Source organism: Epinephelus lanceolatus, chromosome 6 (genome assembly GCF_041903045.1).
Source record: "Epinephelus lanceolatus isolate andai-2023 chromosome 6, ASM4190304v1, whole genome shotgun sequence".
Taxonomy (NCBI): domain Eukaryota; kingdom Metazoa; phylum Chordata; class Actinopteri; order Perciformes; family Serranidae; genus Epinephelus; species Epinephelus lanceolatus.
This window is the reverse complement of record NC_135739.1, coordinates 9,645,620-9,661,255: the sequence shown is the minus strand read 5'-3', so window position 1 is coordinate 9,661,255 and position 15,636 is coordinate 9,645,620. Positions and strand designations below refer to the sequence as shown.

Genomic DNA, 15,636 nt, shown 5'->3' with positions numbered 1-15,636 from the left:
CCTGCGTTTCCGGACATGAAGTTGTTTGACACATTTGGTCACTGCAGTGTGTCGCCATGGAGGGAAATCCTGTCTTTTCATAAGATAGCAATGCTGATTATGTTGTCAAGATGAATTTATGTCTGGTGAAAGAAACTGCCCCATTCCCCCTGCTCTGTGTACCCTGCTATACACTGTATATTGTAATTTAGGAGGCAGCTGTCATATTGAGTTTTCCCATTATCCTGTATGTACAGCGTGGCTCAAACGCAGACTGAATGCACTGGGTGTGACTGTACCGTCTCTCTATAGCTCACACAAACACAGTCTTGATTTATCGATTCAAATTAATATTTAAATTCATAGTCAAACAGAAGGAGGTTTAAGAAATCTGTTTTTACAGGACGACCCTGTGGAAAGTCTCGTTGCTCTCAACAGTGAAACACTGCTGACCCCTCATGGTGTGATGGGTGTCGTTCAGAGGCAGAGAGCTCTGACAACAGGAGCAGTGAAGGGTTTGAACATCAGCATCAGGGACTAATTTAGTCACAAAGTTGCACAATTGCCTAGAGTTGGTTCGTGTTGTCACGGCAGCATTTACAAGCAGACCAGATCAAATGCCTTGTGTGAGAAAGCTGCTCTTGATTGGTCAGAAATTCCATGTGGGAAAAATCCAGGAAGTAAAGCAAACGTTGAAGAAGAGTACACTTGCAAGATAAATGTGACACTTTCTAATGTCACAATGGAGGGACAACTACGCAGGTTGATTTTAGCGCTGCTCATCGTGGACTATATTGCTGTCATTGTTCATTTTAGTCAAACCATACAGTTTGAAAACGAGGCGCGGCTCCAACTAGAAAACAATGTTTTGATGCATTGGATGTGCTGAATGTGCATATTAAGGCAGTACAGGAGGAGGTGCACATTAATAATCCTCCAGGACTGTAACATGCTCATGTTTAACCCAAACAATATGTCATGTGACTGCAGTTGGTTCACATCCAGGTCGGAACACCTTCTCACCACAAACGAACCGCACCAGAGTTCATTTGTAACCAGACTGAGACCACCTCTTCGAGAAGGTCTCGGGCCGGTTGTTTTGGTGTTATAACTAGTAACTATTGTGCACTAAGGCCTGTCACAATGGGGTGCACCAGGGCCCATGGTAGCTACCTTACCCCACAGGACAAGTCCCAAGTCAAGTCCCAAGTCCTACACTTTGAGTTTCAAGTCCTAAACAAGGAAAAGGCAAGCCAAATGTATTTATATAGCACATTTCATACCTCAAGTGCCTTACAGATTAGTAGCCCAATCACAAAGCCTGCCTCAGAGGTAGGTGTTGTATATATTTTTTTCTTCTATATTCATGTTTTGTTTTTTTTTTTGCACCAAAACACTCCAAAAGATCCTTGTATGGGAACACCTACTTGCCGATAATCCCAAATCTAATTCTGACGACAAGTTAAGATGCGAGAAGGTCTTTTTATACAAGAAAAAAAAGACTTTGTGCAGCGTCACAAATGGACGGTGTTCACATGCAACATGCTAGTTCTATGACAAGGAGCAAATTAATATTTTAATTGCATAACAGAGAGGAGACGCAGCTGTCACGAGGCTCAGACATGGCGGCAGTGACGGGGCGGTGATGATGGTGTAACGTTAGTATCTGAGACTCTTCAGGGAGTGCAATTTAAATCACTGCCTGCATCTTACAGCTCTTAAAGGACGATCAGATAATCAATGTGCTCTTTATAACTCATTACTTTACTGTAACTCAACAGAACATGAAAAGAACATACGAGGGGCGTCCAACAAAGATTCATGTGTTTCACCTCTACTACTTCGTTCTCAAACTGTCAGTATAGTAGGAACTCTTAGGAAGTGTACGATGGTGATTTATATCAGTGTCAGATCTAATAACATATTATTCAATATTGGTTTAGTGTAAAAGTTCATTATAGTCCTTGGGAATAGTAAATTCTTTATAAGCAACCATTGACAGGTGCAGAAAAAGCTAGTGAGAGGATTCCTGAGTTACATTTTTTTGTCAAAATTACCACTATCACACTGGATTTCAGAAAGAATTTTTCACTCTGTTGCCATACACACACAGGCCCAAAATACACATACACGCGCGAACAGGACCTAAACATGCATTAGATGGAGAGAAAGTACCTCAGCAGTGTCCAGGAAACGAGCTGGCACCTCTCCAGCTACCAGTCCACGCTCCATATTCGGTCCAGACGGGGTCTTGAGCCGGCGACCCTCTGGTTCCCAACCTGAGCACCTGTGGACTGAGTTACCACCGCCCCACCATACCCTAGAACAGTGGTTCCCATCTGGTGGGTCACAGTCCAAAAGCGGGTACCGGGTCCATTCTGAATGGACCGCAAGTGACTCGCAAACGTGTCAACTCAGCTACTTGACAAAGACAACAAATTAGCATGACGGCGTGGCCAAATGCAAGTACGATGCTGAACGTTTTGATGTGTGGACCTTGAAGAAGTAATGACTAAGCAGAAATCTGGACCCTGTGGCTAGAGATGCACCGATCCAATATCTGGATCGAATATCAGTCCCGATATCATCAAAATAGATGGATCGGGTATCGGAAAATGCAACCTATACCTGAGGCGATCCTTTCCCTTTAAATCTGTTGCGACGCGAGCTACGTCATACGTCATGGAGCGAAGGAGAGAATCTGCTGTGTGGAGGTATTTCACACTATTTCAACTGCTGTTGCACAATTGTTTATTTTTGTTGAAAATAAATAGTTCATCATTGCATTAATCTGTTTCATCTTGTTTCATGTTATCTTAGGAAAGAACTGTGTAGTCATCAATGCCTGATGCCTCTAGTCTTTTCTCTCTACATGTAAAGGTATATAGCTTTTTAGGTCAACCATGGTATCAGATCGGTATCGGGTATCGGCTGATACTCAAAGCGGGATCGGTATCGAAACGGAAAAAGCTGGATCGGTGCATCTCTACCTGTGGCCGGACCAGTTGAAAACCACTGCCCTAGAATGCATGGCAATCAATAACATTATATACATGCACTTGTCAAACTGTATAATAATATAATTCCACTGATATGATGGCCATATGTTCCACAGCAGACATTTTGACATGTCATAAAGCACAGGCGTTACCTTCATGAAGACTCTTCCCATTGCTCTTTTATCCCATCTACTCCAGATAAAACCTTCTGTACACGGAGTTAGGAATACAGAGTGTCAAAGATCTACATATAGAAGGTACATGTGCCATCTTTGCATAACTACAAACGAAATTCCGTCTTCCAAATAATCATTTTCTCAGGCACTTACAGATGAGAGATTATAGAAAACATCTAATAGGATTTGTCTTAAACATCACCCAACTGAAATAACTTCATGTCCTACCTATATGACACCCTGCTATCATAAGTCTCTCAATCTTCGGAAAGTTGCAAAGCCAGTTGGGAAAAAGACAAAAGTATTCAAATATCAGATGACAAATGGGAAGAAAGTCTCGAACACAACGCCAGACACTGCCTTATACAATTTTAAACACTACACAGATACTACAAAACATTCCTCGGGAGCAACCCTCTCTCACAGCCTTGTCTTGTGCCCTCAGGTGATATTTCACCAGAACCAGAAGCTATGTTAAACATTCTGGGTGTATTCAAAGCATTAAGACAACATTCTTCTCCTACTGTATCATTACGGCAAAAAAGCTATGACTAATTTCATGGAAAGGAATGACGAATACAACTATCCAACGAATATGTGGCTACATGATCTAACCAGCATGCCACATTTGGAAGGATAAGATACGTCTTAAAGGGCAGACTCCCACAATATATCACAATCTGGCAACCTCTCATATCACACCTCACACAAAGGACCTGAGTTGTAATGTTCTCTTCTACAGTATCCCATTCTGAGTATGAGTTAATAAGCAAGACGAGGGTGATGGATAAGGGAATAGAAGGGGTTAAGGAAGGCCGTATCTAGACTTAGTTTCCCTTTTTTCCATTTTATTTTATTTTCATTCTTTTTCTCCTTTATTTACTTTATGCACAATTAATACACTAATGTTTTGTCTTGTTAACAGCTACATGTTTTCCTGCATTTGTGAACGTATTATTTCACAACTCTTTTCTGTAAAATGAAATGAGCACTGACGCTGCAACATGTGATATGTATTTTCATCGTTGGCTCAATAAAAACTGCCCCATAACTAAAATATACATATTTTAAAAAATAACATCATTATGGCTTTAAACCTACACCATGAGTCATAAATATTTTCTTAAACTATTTTAGAGGTTTGGGGATAATGGCAGCCTATTTGGTTGTGATTATTATATATGTTTTATCAGTATATTTGCGGGACATTTTAAACATGTTTGAATACGTGTATATCATAATCACTGCATTGCTCTGGAGTTCTCATTCTGCTGTTGGAAATCAAAAATGCAGAAACAAAATTGTTCCTTAATTGCTTTTGTGATGATACATTTTCATTAAATATCATCAATCCCTCTTAAAAATCATTGTAAATTAATTGCACATTAAATGTCAGTGGGCCCATCTCGCAAAAGAGGTGCAATGAAATTAGTTTAACAGCCTCAGAGGATCATCGCTTCATTAGGGAGAATCACATCATTGTTTTTGCGTGTTTTGGGATATTTTCTGCTGATCATGTATAATAGATTACCTGACTCAGTTAAGTCTTAAATATTATCAGTGTTTGTTTCTGGTGAGTTGAAATGAACAGAGGTCAGTGGCTGCCTGCAGTAGCAGAATGTAACTAAGTACATTTTATGTACAAACTTGAGGTATTTGTACTCGAGTATTTCAATACTAATATTTGATAATTTTACTTAGATTTTTACACACAAAACATGAAAATGGACGAGTGCGGCCGAGTTATTTTTTCACGCACAAACATATTGTGGTTTCAGCTTCTTAAATTTAGGGATTTGCTGCTTTCCTTTGAATTGTTTTAATTATTTTTGATTGATTAACTTGATTTTTTCTGCATTCAGTACTTTTAATACCTTTAATACATTTTCCTGAGTGTACACACATACAATGCAGGGCTTTTACAGCGTTGTATTAGCACTAAGTACAGGATCTTAATACTCCCTCCCCCCACCAGCTGCCTGTACAGCAGGAAAAACATCAGAAATCCAAGAATCTAACTCCACTGTATGCTGTAAATGATTAGCTTTAATTCAAACTATACAGCATGGTTCATAGGGAACCGTCAAGACAAGCAAATGCTGCATAACCCTGTAACTTTTGGGTGACAGTGTCGCTGCAAACTCAGTTCAACCTTTCTGTTTTGTGAGGTTTGCAGGATGCTGCCTGTTCGGTCTTTGTTTATAATTTAGACCTCATCTGTGGACGCAAGTGTGACCTTGTGCAGCTTTGAGCTGTCTCAGCAGAGCGTCTGACCATGGTGGCTGACACAGCGAGACGTCTGCCTGTTTGGGGACAGAGGGTGTATGTAGGTCAGCCATGCGCCCGCATGCTGTGACAGCAGCACGGTCACTGTGCTGTGCAGCAGGACAGGGATTGGAGTGGACAGAGAGAGCCGGCGTGGAGAGAGGCCCCCCTCACACGTCAGCACCGATACTTCCTCATTTGCCCCCTTAAACACTTTGACATTATCAGGCCACACAGAGCAACGTCCACCCTCATTATTCTCACCTTTGGTACTGCAGCAAAACGAGCAAAGAGAGGCAAGAGAAGAAGAAATGGTGAGCAGACATCAGATCATGGTGCGTGTCTGAAATGTTGGGATGCTCATTTGATGGGTGGATATCTGCCCATGTCAAGACACGTAACATGAGCGGTGTTCAATTACAAGGTTACAGATTTGACAATACAAAGCTGAAACACCAGCCGACTGCAAAAATGAACGGCTGTGACAATGTTTCCTGTTTCGGATTCTAAAAAATGACAAAATTACTTCGAAATTTTGCAGAATCGTTACTTTCTCATGGTTTTTAAACAGCGTTACAGATAAAGTGATGCTGTAAATGAAGTCACTGTGCAACCAGGTCGTTCTTTTTTAACTTGTTTTATTGAAAAAGAGTCAATAGCACAGTTCCATATACAAACTATAACAATCCCATGACTGGTGACACACTGCCATCTAGTGGCTAACACACTGAGGCTCAGATGATGTATCAAAAATGAGAAGTGCACCCTAATGAATGAAACAGCTTCACAGAGAACTTTGTTGATCTAATTTATGAAAAAATTATATACAGAGGTGAGGTATTAGAAATATTTGCTGCAGGTGAGTCTCTGACGTGTAAGAAATGTTGGGTGAAGAAATAAAGACAGAACTCATCGGTTATAAGGATGCATCGAACCAGATGCAGATTTGATGTTTGTCTTGATGCTGCTTGGCATTTTTCCTGAGGAAGAAAAAAAAAGAGATCATTAATGCTTGGTTATAATGTTTTGCATGCAGAAATCTACAGGTCATATGTGGGGTTATTTGCACACAAATTAGTTCCCTTAAGTATTATGGTCATTTGAGATTCATTTCTGTCTCGCAGCATCAGCACTTTATACAGGAAGTCAAATAAACACTTACCTTGACCCTGACTGAATGAAATATTATTCATCAGATCAATCTATTCCAGTTTTACTCTCCAAAAAATGTTTAAATTATTTGTGAAAGGGTACCAAAACATGGTGTCATCATTCATATAATTCAACCTTCATACTGTATTTATTAAAATATTTTACAGAGAATTTTAAAGGGTGGGTCCATTTTTTTTGTTTTCATGTATCCAACTTAGAACATTTACATTTTGGTCAGAGTACGTACGTTTTAGCATTGCAATATTATTTTTTTAAGCCCTTCTAAAAACATGTGACCTGATTCCAGGTTCCTGCATGATGACGTCATGTCATACAAAACCCCCTCGACCAGCCAATGTGCCTCTTCATGACTGAGAACCATGTGTTATCAATCGTCTATATTCCTCTTACCGGCATGAAAGCTAAGTGACGCACTGCTGTGGACACCACGTTAGTTCAGATTAGAAAGTCACACAATAACACAAAGTAACAAACCGCAACTCCCGTGTTCTGTGAGGTAAAATCCCCGTTTTTGTCAAAACAGTCTGGTGGCTTTGAAGAGAGCGATATAAAATGGTGCTGTAGCAGTGATGGGATTTCCTCTGGTGATTCAGGCCCTGATCACACAGAAAGCATTTTAGCAGCTGGAGGCGGCTTTTTGTAATTGTTTTTAACAGGAATGGAGTTTTTTGCTCGCTGTTCTTGTGATGCAATGTGCCTCGTGTTTCTGCACTCTAGATGCCCAGCGTTTTTGCCATAGCGCTTTGAACTCCTTGAGTTGAAAAAACTGGTAGTAGCAGTTGCTTGATACCCAGAGCTGTATGACTTTACAAACCGCAGTTACCACAGCAGGCGTGGAAGCTCATACAGTCAGGTCCATAATTATTTGGACAATGATACAGTTGTCGTCATTTTGGCTCTGTACACCACCACAATGGGTTTCAAATGAAACAATGAATACCTGCTTAAAGTGCAGACTCTCAGCTTTCATTTAAGGCTTTTTTCAAAAATGTAGTATGAACCGTGTAGGAATTACAACCATTTCTTCACACAGTCCCCCGACTTTAAGGGCTCATAAGTATTTGGACACACTAACATAATCATCAATTAAACAGTCATTTTTAATACTTGGTTGCAAATCCTTTACAGTCAATGACTGCCTGAAGTGTTGGACACATAGGCATCACCAGATGCTGGGTTTCTTCCCTGGTGATGCTCTGCCAGCCCTTTACTGCAGCCGTCTGCACTTCCTGCTTGTGTTTTGGGTGTTTTGCCCTCAGTTTTGGCTTCAGCAAGAGAAACGCATGCTCAGTTGGATTCAGGTCAGATGATATGACTTGGCCATTGCAGAACATTCCACTTCTTTGCCTTAAAAATGTCTTTGGTTGCTTTTGCAGTATGCTTCAGGTCATTGTCCAACTGCACTGTGAAGCATCATCCAATGAGTTTTGAAGCATTTGGTTGAATCTGAGCAGATAATGGTGCCCCAAACACTTCAGCTTTCATCCTGCTGCTCTTCTCAGCAGTCACATCATCAATAAATACAAGAGAACCAGTTCCACTGGCAGCCATACATGGCCATGACATAACAGTACCTCCACCATGCTTCACTGATGAGGTGGTGTGCTTTGGATCATGAGCAGTTCCTTCCTTTCTTCCTTCTCTTGTCTTCCCATCATTCTGGTAGTTGATCTTTGTTTTATCTGTCCATAGTATGCTGTTCCACAACTGTACAGGCTTTTTAGATGGTTTTTGACAAACTCTAATCTGGCCTTCCATTTTAAGGCTAACCAATGGTTTGCATCTTGTGATAAACCCTCTGTATTTATTCTAGTGAAGTCTTGTCTTGTTGACAAGAGCAGCAGGATGAAAGCTGAAGTGTTTGGGGCACCATTATCTGCTCAGATTCAACCAAATGCTTCAAAACTCATTGGACGATGCTTCACAGTGCAGATGGACAATGACCTGAAGCATACTGCAAAAGCAACCAAAGACATTTTTAAGGCAAAGAAGTGGAATGTTCTGCAATGGTCAAGTCATATCATCTGACCTGAATCCAACTGAGCATGCGTTTCTCTTGCTGAAGCCAAAACTGAGGGCAAAACACCCAAAACACAAGCAGGAAGTGCAGACGGCTGCAGTAAAGGGCTGGCAGAGCATCACCAGGGAAGAAACCCAGCATCTGGTGATGCCTATGTGTCCAACACTTCAGGCAGTCATTGACTGTAAAGGATTTGCAACCAAGTATTAAAAATGACTGTTTAATTGATGATTATGTTAGTTTGTCCAAATACTTATGAGCCCTTAAAGTCGGGGCACTGTGTGAAGAAATGGTTGTAATTCCTACACGGTTCATACTACATTTTTGAAAAAAGCCTTAAATGAAAGCTGAGAGTCTGCACTTTAAGCAGGTATTCACTGTTTCATTTGAAACCCATTGTGGTGGTGTACAGAGCCAAAATGACGACAACTGTATCATTGTCCAAATAATTATGGACCTGACTGTAAGTGCAGTATGTGAGATGGCCATCATGGAGAAGAAGCTCCTGGACTCCTCATGACCCACCCTCTTTTTTAGGTTCTCATGTACCCACACAGATCTCCGTTTCCCTGTGTCCAACAAACTATTCACTGAGAGCCTCTCACTCTCAACCAGAGCTACAGCAAGTACTCTCTGCCTCAACATATTAAGAACTCTCTACCAATTTCTGTGAAATAAATAAAATAATAAATGGTACATTGATTACACAGGAAGGTTTGGGTAAGGAGGTGCAGGGGTGGTTGCCTAGGAATATTAAAAAGACGCAGCAAGCGTTTTTTTGCCAGTGGCATTCAATTTAAAAAAAAAAAAAAAAAAAAGACAATGTGGTGCTGCTTGCGTTTTGCAACCTGTAAAACACTTTCTGTGTGATCTGGGACTTAGGGTTGCTCAACAGCACAATATATTTTTTTGTTTTAACTGACACTTTGGTTGTGTGTGGTTGCTATGATACAGAATATCTGCAGAAGTAAAGCTGTTGGGCAATCTAGAGTACTGGCTCTGAATGAGGGGAAGGCTGAAGCACGTAGGAAAAGAGGACGGACCCACCAGTAGGTGTGGGCCCGGTATCAATTGAGAAGTGACAGTGACGAGCAGCTGCAGCGTTTAACCCAAAGTGGAATATTTTTCAACTTTCAGCGACCAGAAAAAAAAACTTCAAACATGCAGTGCTCAGCACAGAACAGATGCTCACACACTGCTGCCGTTTGTAACAGAGTGTAAATACGTGGCATTCCCATTAAAAAAGTAAAAACATAGCGGTGGGGGTGGTTACTTGCAATCCTCGACTGTTGGCGAATCCATAGCACGGTATTGCCATATTGCAGTTATCGTGACAGCCCTAAACAGCTACGGTTCCCTGACAAAAACCATGAAAGGGGGGGGAGAGAGAGAGAGAGAGAGAGAGGGAACGACATTCAGCAAAGGACCGCAGGCTGGAATCAGACCCAGGCCACTTTAGCAAGGACTGAGCCTTTGTACATGGGGCCCCTGCTCTATCCACTAAGCCACCGACGCCCGAGCTCTCACCACTCTGACCCAAATCACTGAATGGGCGTTTATTAAAAAAGAAAAGAACAGATGGACCCACCCTTTAATGTAAAAACCCTGTGCACCTTAAACTCATTCACATCCTAAAATATAGAAATTCAAAGCATCAATTCATCGACCAAACATCGTCACAGTTACACACATACACGGGGAGATGAAGAGCAGCAAGTGGAAAACAAACGGTCAGAGTTGTCCGGTGAAATACTAACCCAGCTCTCCAGGTCTCCTACCTGGCTGCCCTTGCTGCTGTGGAGCCACCGGTCCTCCCATACCTGCTTGCTGGCTTGAACCGCCACCAATGGTGACCTGCTGTAAGGTTGGCCCTCCACTCATCATGGGCCCTTGGCCTGGATGACCAGGGGCCACTGGACCTGGAGGCCTACACTTGGAGAGCCCCTTTCCAAAAGCGACAGCTCCGACCAACGCGTTTGTGTCGGCAGGGTTGAAAGATGGTTTGTTCTGTCGTATTGCTGTAAAAAAAGACAAGAAGTGTCAACATATTTAAATGTATAAATACATTTTACAAAGAATAATCTGGACAACATAAAAAAACATACCTGCACTTTCTGCATCTCTGTCATCACGAGGATTGTTGAGCTTCTCCAACAGATTGGAACACAGTTTATTTAACGTCTGGATCTGTTTCTGTTGACAGAAATATAACCAGGTGGGTTTGAGCGATTAGAAATATTCTGCAGATGTAAACAATGTAAGACTATTCTACATTTTAGCACAGCATAACTACTTAATGGGATTGTTCAGATGTTTTAAAATAAGTTTGTATGGAGTACTTACCCATAGTTAATATAATACCTACAGTCAGAGGTGTAGTGCTGATTGTTAAAGTCTCAGAGTGTGATTATGACGCAGTGCACGGTTAAATTGTGGCTTGTTTCAAAGGATATATAAACATTGTTCCTACTGTGGCAACTATAACCGACGACGTGATCAAATATTAGATCAACTTTATGAATCATTTCATTATGTTGAGTGTGTTAGGCAGCTCTCAGCCAAACATCTAGCTAAGTAATATTAGGCAAGACCATAGATGTAGCAGGTTGAACACAAGTAATTTGAATGATTTCATTTACTCACTTGTGCCGTGCAAACGTAGCTGCATATGAAACATCCACTCTGAGGAAACATTGGAGCGCAGGCATGCAAGGGTCGAGCTCATCTAATAGGTATGACTAAGAAAACGCAGCAAAGCAAGGCTGGATGTCGTAAAGGGGACTCTGGCGGCAAGGTAAAGCAGTAAAATTATTCTAAATATAGCGAACACTCAAAGTGATACTGATTCTTTTTAGGTGGATAAAATACGTTGTGCAGCTACCCATGTACACAGCAGTACATTGCTTAGCTTCTGTGGCAGCACTCCTGCCTGTGTGCTGACCAACATCTGCTGCACGTCATACACTGACACCGGATAAGTACCTCATACGACCCCACTTCAAATAATCTGGACAATCCCTTTAACATTTATGCATGTCAGTAAGACAGCATCAGTCCATTCAGTCCATACAATACCCAACTGACCTGTGCCACCTCTGGGCCAATTCGTCCTGCCTCTGCACTCAGCTGTTTCTCTTGCTCCTCCACCTCTGGATCTGGTTTAGTCCGCAAGTAGTCTGGTACAATCTCGTGGCTGAACACTGGGACACGCTGCTCTGTGAGTTTCTGTAGGGAGAACAAGCGGAGAGCGAGATTGTAAACAGACAGCTCAGAGAGATTGCTTGAAAAACACATAGAATAGGCAGACGTGTTAGTCGCGGGCTCTGATACTCACTGCTAAATCCTCATCTCGGTCTGGAGACAGAAGCAGCGGTATTATAACCTGGTTACGAAAAGATGGCGTCTTTTCATTCTTGAGCAGTTTATTGATAGTGTTCAGTTGACCGGATAGCAGAGCAAAGTTGTCCAAAACAGAGGGCCTGAATGACACAAATATATTACAGCATCAGGAAAAAAAACACTCCAGAGGAACATCGTTAAAATCCTAATCTGTACATTTTGATTACAAAATATCAAACATCTTGTGTCATAAGTGTGAAGTTATTTCACCGCATTGCTTTGATACAGTAGGAAAAAAAGTCTTGATACAACAAACACTCACCGGTCACTTTATGAAGTACACCTGGTCAACTGCTCGTTGAAATAGCACATATCTTATCAGCCAGTCATGTAGCAGCAACTCAATGCATTTATGGGGAAGAAAGGTGATTTAAGTGACTTTGAATATGGCATGGTTGTTGGTGCCAGACAGGCTGGTCTGAGTATTTACTGGGATTTTCACACACAACCATCTCTAGAGTTTACAGAGGATGGTCCGACAAAGAGAAAATATCCAGTGAGCAGCAGTTCTCTGGGTGAAAGTAGGCTCATTCAAGATGAACTGCGCCTCGCCTGAAAAGTAAACGAGAGCAGGCGGCCGCAGCGGGGGGCGGTGACAAAAAGCTGCGGTGAAGTCGGACAGTTTCCAGCAGCCTTCAGTCCATGCAGGAAGTCACAGACACACTTACATCCTGTCTGGAATGGTGTCAGTTCATTAAAAAAGTGATTAGACCCATATATCAGTTTGTTTTCACCATCAGTCACACAACATGTTTTCTGTTCACAGAATAAACCTTCAGATCAGACAAATACAATCTTTATCTCTAGAATTCAACAAAAATGAGTAGTTTATCTAAAACGTCATCTTGTTGAGTCCACGTCTAAACCAATCAGCTGTTAGATCAGGTGAGAGCCAGGTGGTGCAGTCGGTGGAGAGCAAATGCAGCGCTTGGCTCTAAAAACTGCGGCCGCCTTGCTCTTGCGGCTTTATCGACGTCCACTTTTGTAATACGTCAGAGCAAGTCGGGATGAAGTCGGACACAAAACTAACCGGCATGCATTGTGCGCCGATCGCCGGTGATCGAATCTGCGCAGCACTGGCTCATCTCGAACGAACCTAATGCCTTGTTGATGCCAGAGGTCAGAGGAGAATGGCCAGACTGGTTCAAGATGATAGAAAGGCAACAGGAAGTCAAATAACCACTGGTTACAACCAAGGTGAGCAGAAGACCATCTCTGAACCAACAACACGTCCAACCTTCAAGCAGATGGGCTACAGCAGCAGAAGACCACACCAGGTGCCACTCCTGTCAGCTAACAACAGGAAACTGAGGCTACAGTTCACACAGGCTCACCAAAACTGGACAATATAAGATTGGAAAAACGTTGCCTGGTCTGATGAGTCTGGATTTCTGCTGCCACATTCAGATGGTAGGGTCAGAATTTGGTGTAAACAACATGAAAGCATGGATCCATCCTGCCTTGTATCAACGGTTCAGGCTGCTGCTGGTGGTGTAATGGTGTGAGGGAGATTTTCTTAGTACCAACTGAGCATGGTTTAAACACCACAGCCTACCTGAGTATTGTTGCTGACCGTGTCCATCCCTTTATGACCACAGTGTATCCATCTTCTGATGGCTACTTCCAGCAGGATAACGCACCATGTCACAAAGCTCAGATCATCTCAAACTGGCCTCCACAGTCACCAGATCTCTGTCCAATAGAGCACCTTTGGGATGTGGTGGAACGGGAGACTCACATCATGGATGTGCAGCCGACAAATCTGCAGCAACTGTGTGATGTCATCATGTCAATATGGACCAAAATCTCTGAGGAAAGTTTCCAGCACCTTGTTGAATCTGTGACACCAAGAATTAAGGCAGCTCTGAAGGCAAAAGGAGTCCAACCTGGTACTAGCAAGGTGTACCTAATAAAGTGGCCGGTGAGTGTATTTACCTTAGAAATGCCGTAGGCTATGATAGCAGAAACTGGTACAGATTAGTATTTCGAGAAAATTGTGCTTTACTTACCATGTTAATCGCTCGTATTCATTTTCCAACTTATAAATGAAACTGTGAAGAGCGTTTTTGACGTGTGCGACCCGAGAAATGAGAGACTCCACCGCCGCCTCCAGCTGCTTCTCTTCTCTTTGCTAAGAGTGATACAAGACAACAAGCTCCGTCTGATGAACAAAACCCAAAACACACACGACACACACCAGACAATCCTAACGACAGTCTGTGGTAACCCCAAAGTTTATCAACGTAAATGTTAATTCAATTTTAAATTAAACCTGAAACGACTGTAATGCTAAACTAGCTAGCTTGAATGCAAACTTATTTAGCTGTTAATGTTAGCATGCTAGCTACTGCTATCGCTACAAACAAGTCAAACAGAAGCACCGTGTATAAGCGTGTGCACATTAAACTTTACAGAAAATAAAAGTAAATAATATAACAAAGTATCACGCTGTGAATTATAATATATGAGCATTAAAATGACATTACCTGCATTGTTCAACTACAAGCTCACGAAGAAACGCTCCGACCGGTCAAGGCTGAATAACTTCCGGTTCACGTTGTCAAAATAAATGCATGTGTTTTAAATTTGTGAAGCCACTATATGCATTTTTCTCCTCCACACGGAAGCATACTAAAATAACAATAAATAAATGAATAAATAAATAAAATAAAATAGACTTAAATCCAATTCAATTAAATTGTTATTATTATTATTTTTAAATGCATTAAGTAGTGAAATGTAACTAAGCATATTTACTCATGTACACTTGACAGGCAAATATTGTACCACATATCTTCACATTTGGTGATTTTGAATTACAGTTTTTTAGGTAAACTGGAGGACTAAACTTTCCTTTATGGATGGAAAAAAAATCCTCCCACTTCTTAAAATAACTTAGCTGTTTAAAAATTGGATTAGCTGGCAAAGGCATTGTGAAATTTTCAGTGTCCTATTACTAATTTCACTAAAGCAAAGAATCCCAGTACTTCATCCACAACTGAATCTTAAACGTGATCCAAAACAATAACTGGGGTATATTAAATATTATGTATGTGCATCAGCCTAAAAATACAAGGTTTGCACAATAGGAGATGACAATAATTCTACTCACAGCCATTCCACTACAATATTTCCGGTGAAAATATGCAATATTGCAGATAACATTGTAGTACAAAGGCTGCTGCACTATATCCTGGCCAGCTAATTAGTATTGGAAAATAACTGCTTAATGATACAGAACCAATGTCGTGCCCAATATAAGATGAGCATCAATAGTTGTGCATACTTTCATTTCAAGAACACAGATGTTTAAAATATTATGCCAAAGAACGCTCATATTTAGTAGTTGCAGGCACATGGAAACAGGGTATTGTTAGCACATGAATGGTAATGAATAATAATTAATCAATTTCCCTACAGGGACAATAAAGTATATTGAATCGTATCGTATCATATCGTAAACAGGACTGATACTAACAGTACAAAAGTAAAAAGCTGCTGGTCCTCAGGTAATTTTCACAGGACCTTATCTGCCCCCATTCAAACATGTTTGGACACCCCTGAGTTACAATGTACAGATCAAACTGGAACTGGAGATGTCAATGATTTCACTGTACTGGCAAAA

At 41.3% G+C, this 15,636-nt stretch overlaps 1 protein-coding gene across 2 annotated transcripts; it reads right to left on the bottom strand.

The window, feature by feature from the left end:
• Window positions 1-6,186: 6,186 nt before the first annotated feature.
• med8 (mediator complex subunit 8) lies at window positions 6,187-14,574 on the bottom strand. Of its 2 annotated transcripts, none has more exons than XM_033620923.2 (7): window positions 14,498-14,574; window positions 14,021-14,142; window positions 11,947-12,091; window positions 11,697-11,837; window positions 10,718-10,805; window positions 10,370-10,630; window positions 6,187-6,399 (listed from the first exon to the last, which is right to left on the bottom strand). In XM_033620923.2, exons 1-7 carry the CDS (start codon window positions 14,501-14,503, stop codon window positions 6,329-6,331), a joined length of 834 nt encoding a protein of 277 aa, XP_033476814.1. In that variant the 5' UTR covers window positions 14,504-14,574; the 3' UTR covers window positions 6,187-6,328. The 2 variants fall into 2 exon arrangements, with proteins under 2 accessions (XP_033476814.1, XP_033476815.1); XM_033620924.2 differs by having other exon boundaries at window positions 10,391-10,630.
• Between the last annotated feature and the right edge of the window lie 1,062 nt (window positions 14,575-15,636).

Bases quoted from the DNA above. Each gene is read 5' to 3' on its own strand.
- med8 (XM_033620923.2), bottom strand. The intron at 12,092-14,020 runs GTAAGTAAAGCA...TGTGTCATTCAG, and splicing joins GAATACGAGCGATTAACATG to GCCCTCTGTTTTGGACAACT. The intron at 10,631-10,717 runs GTATGTTTTTTT...CTTTTTTTACAG, and splicing joins CAGAGATGCAGAAAGTGCAG to CAATACGACAGAACAAACCA.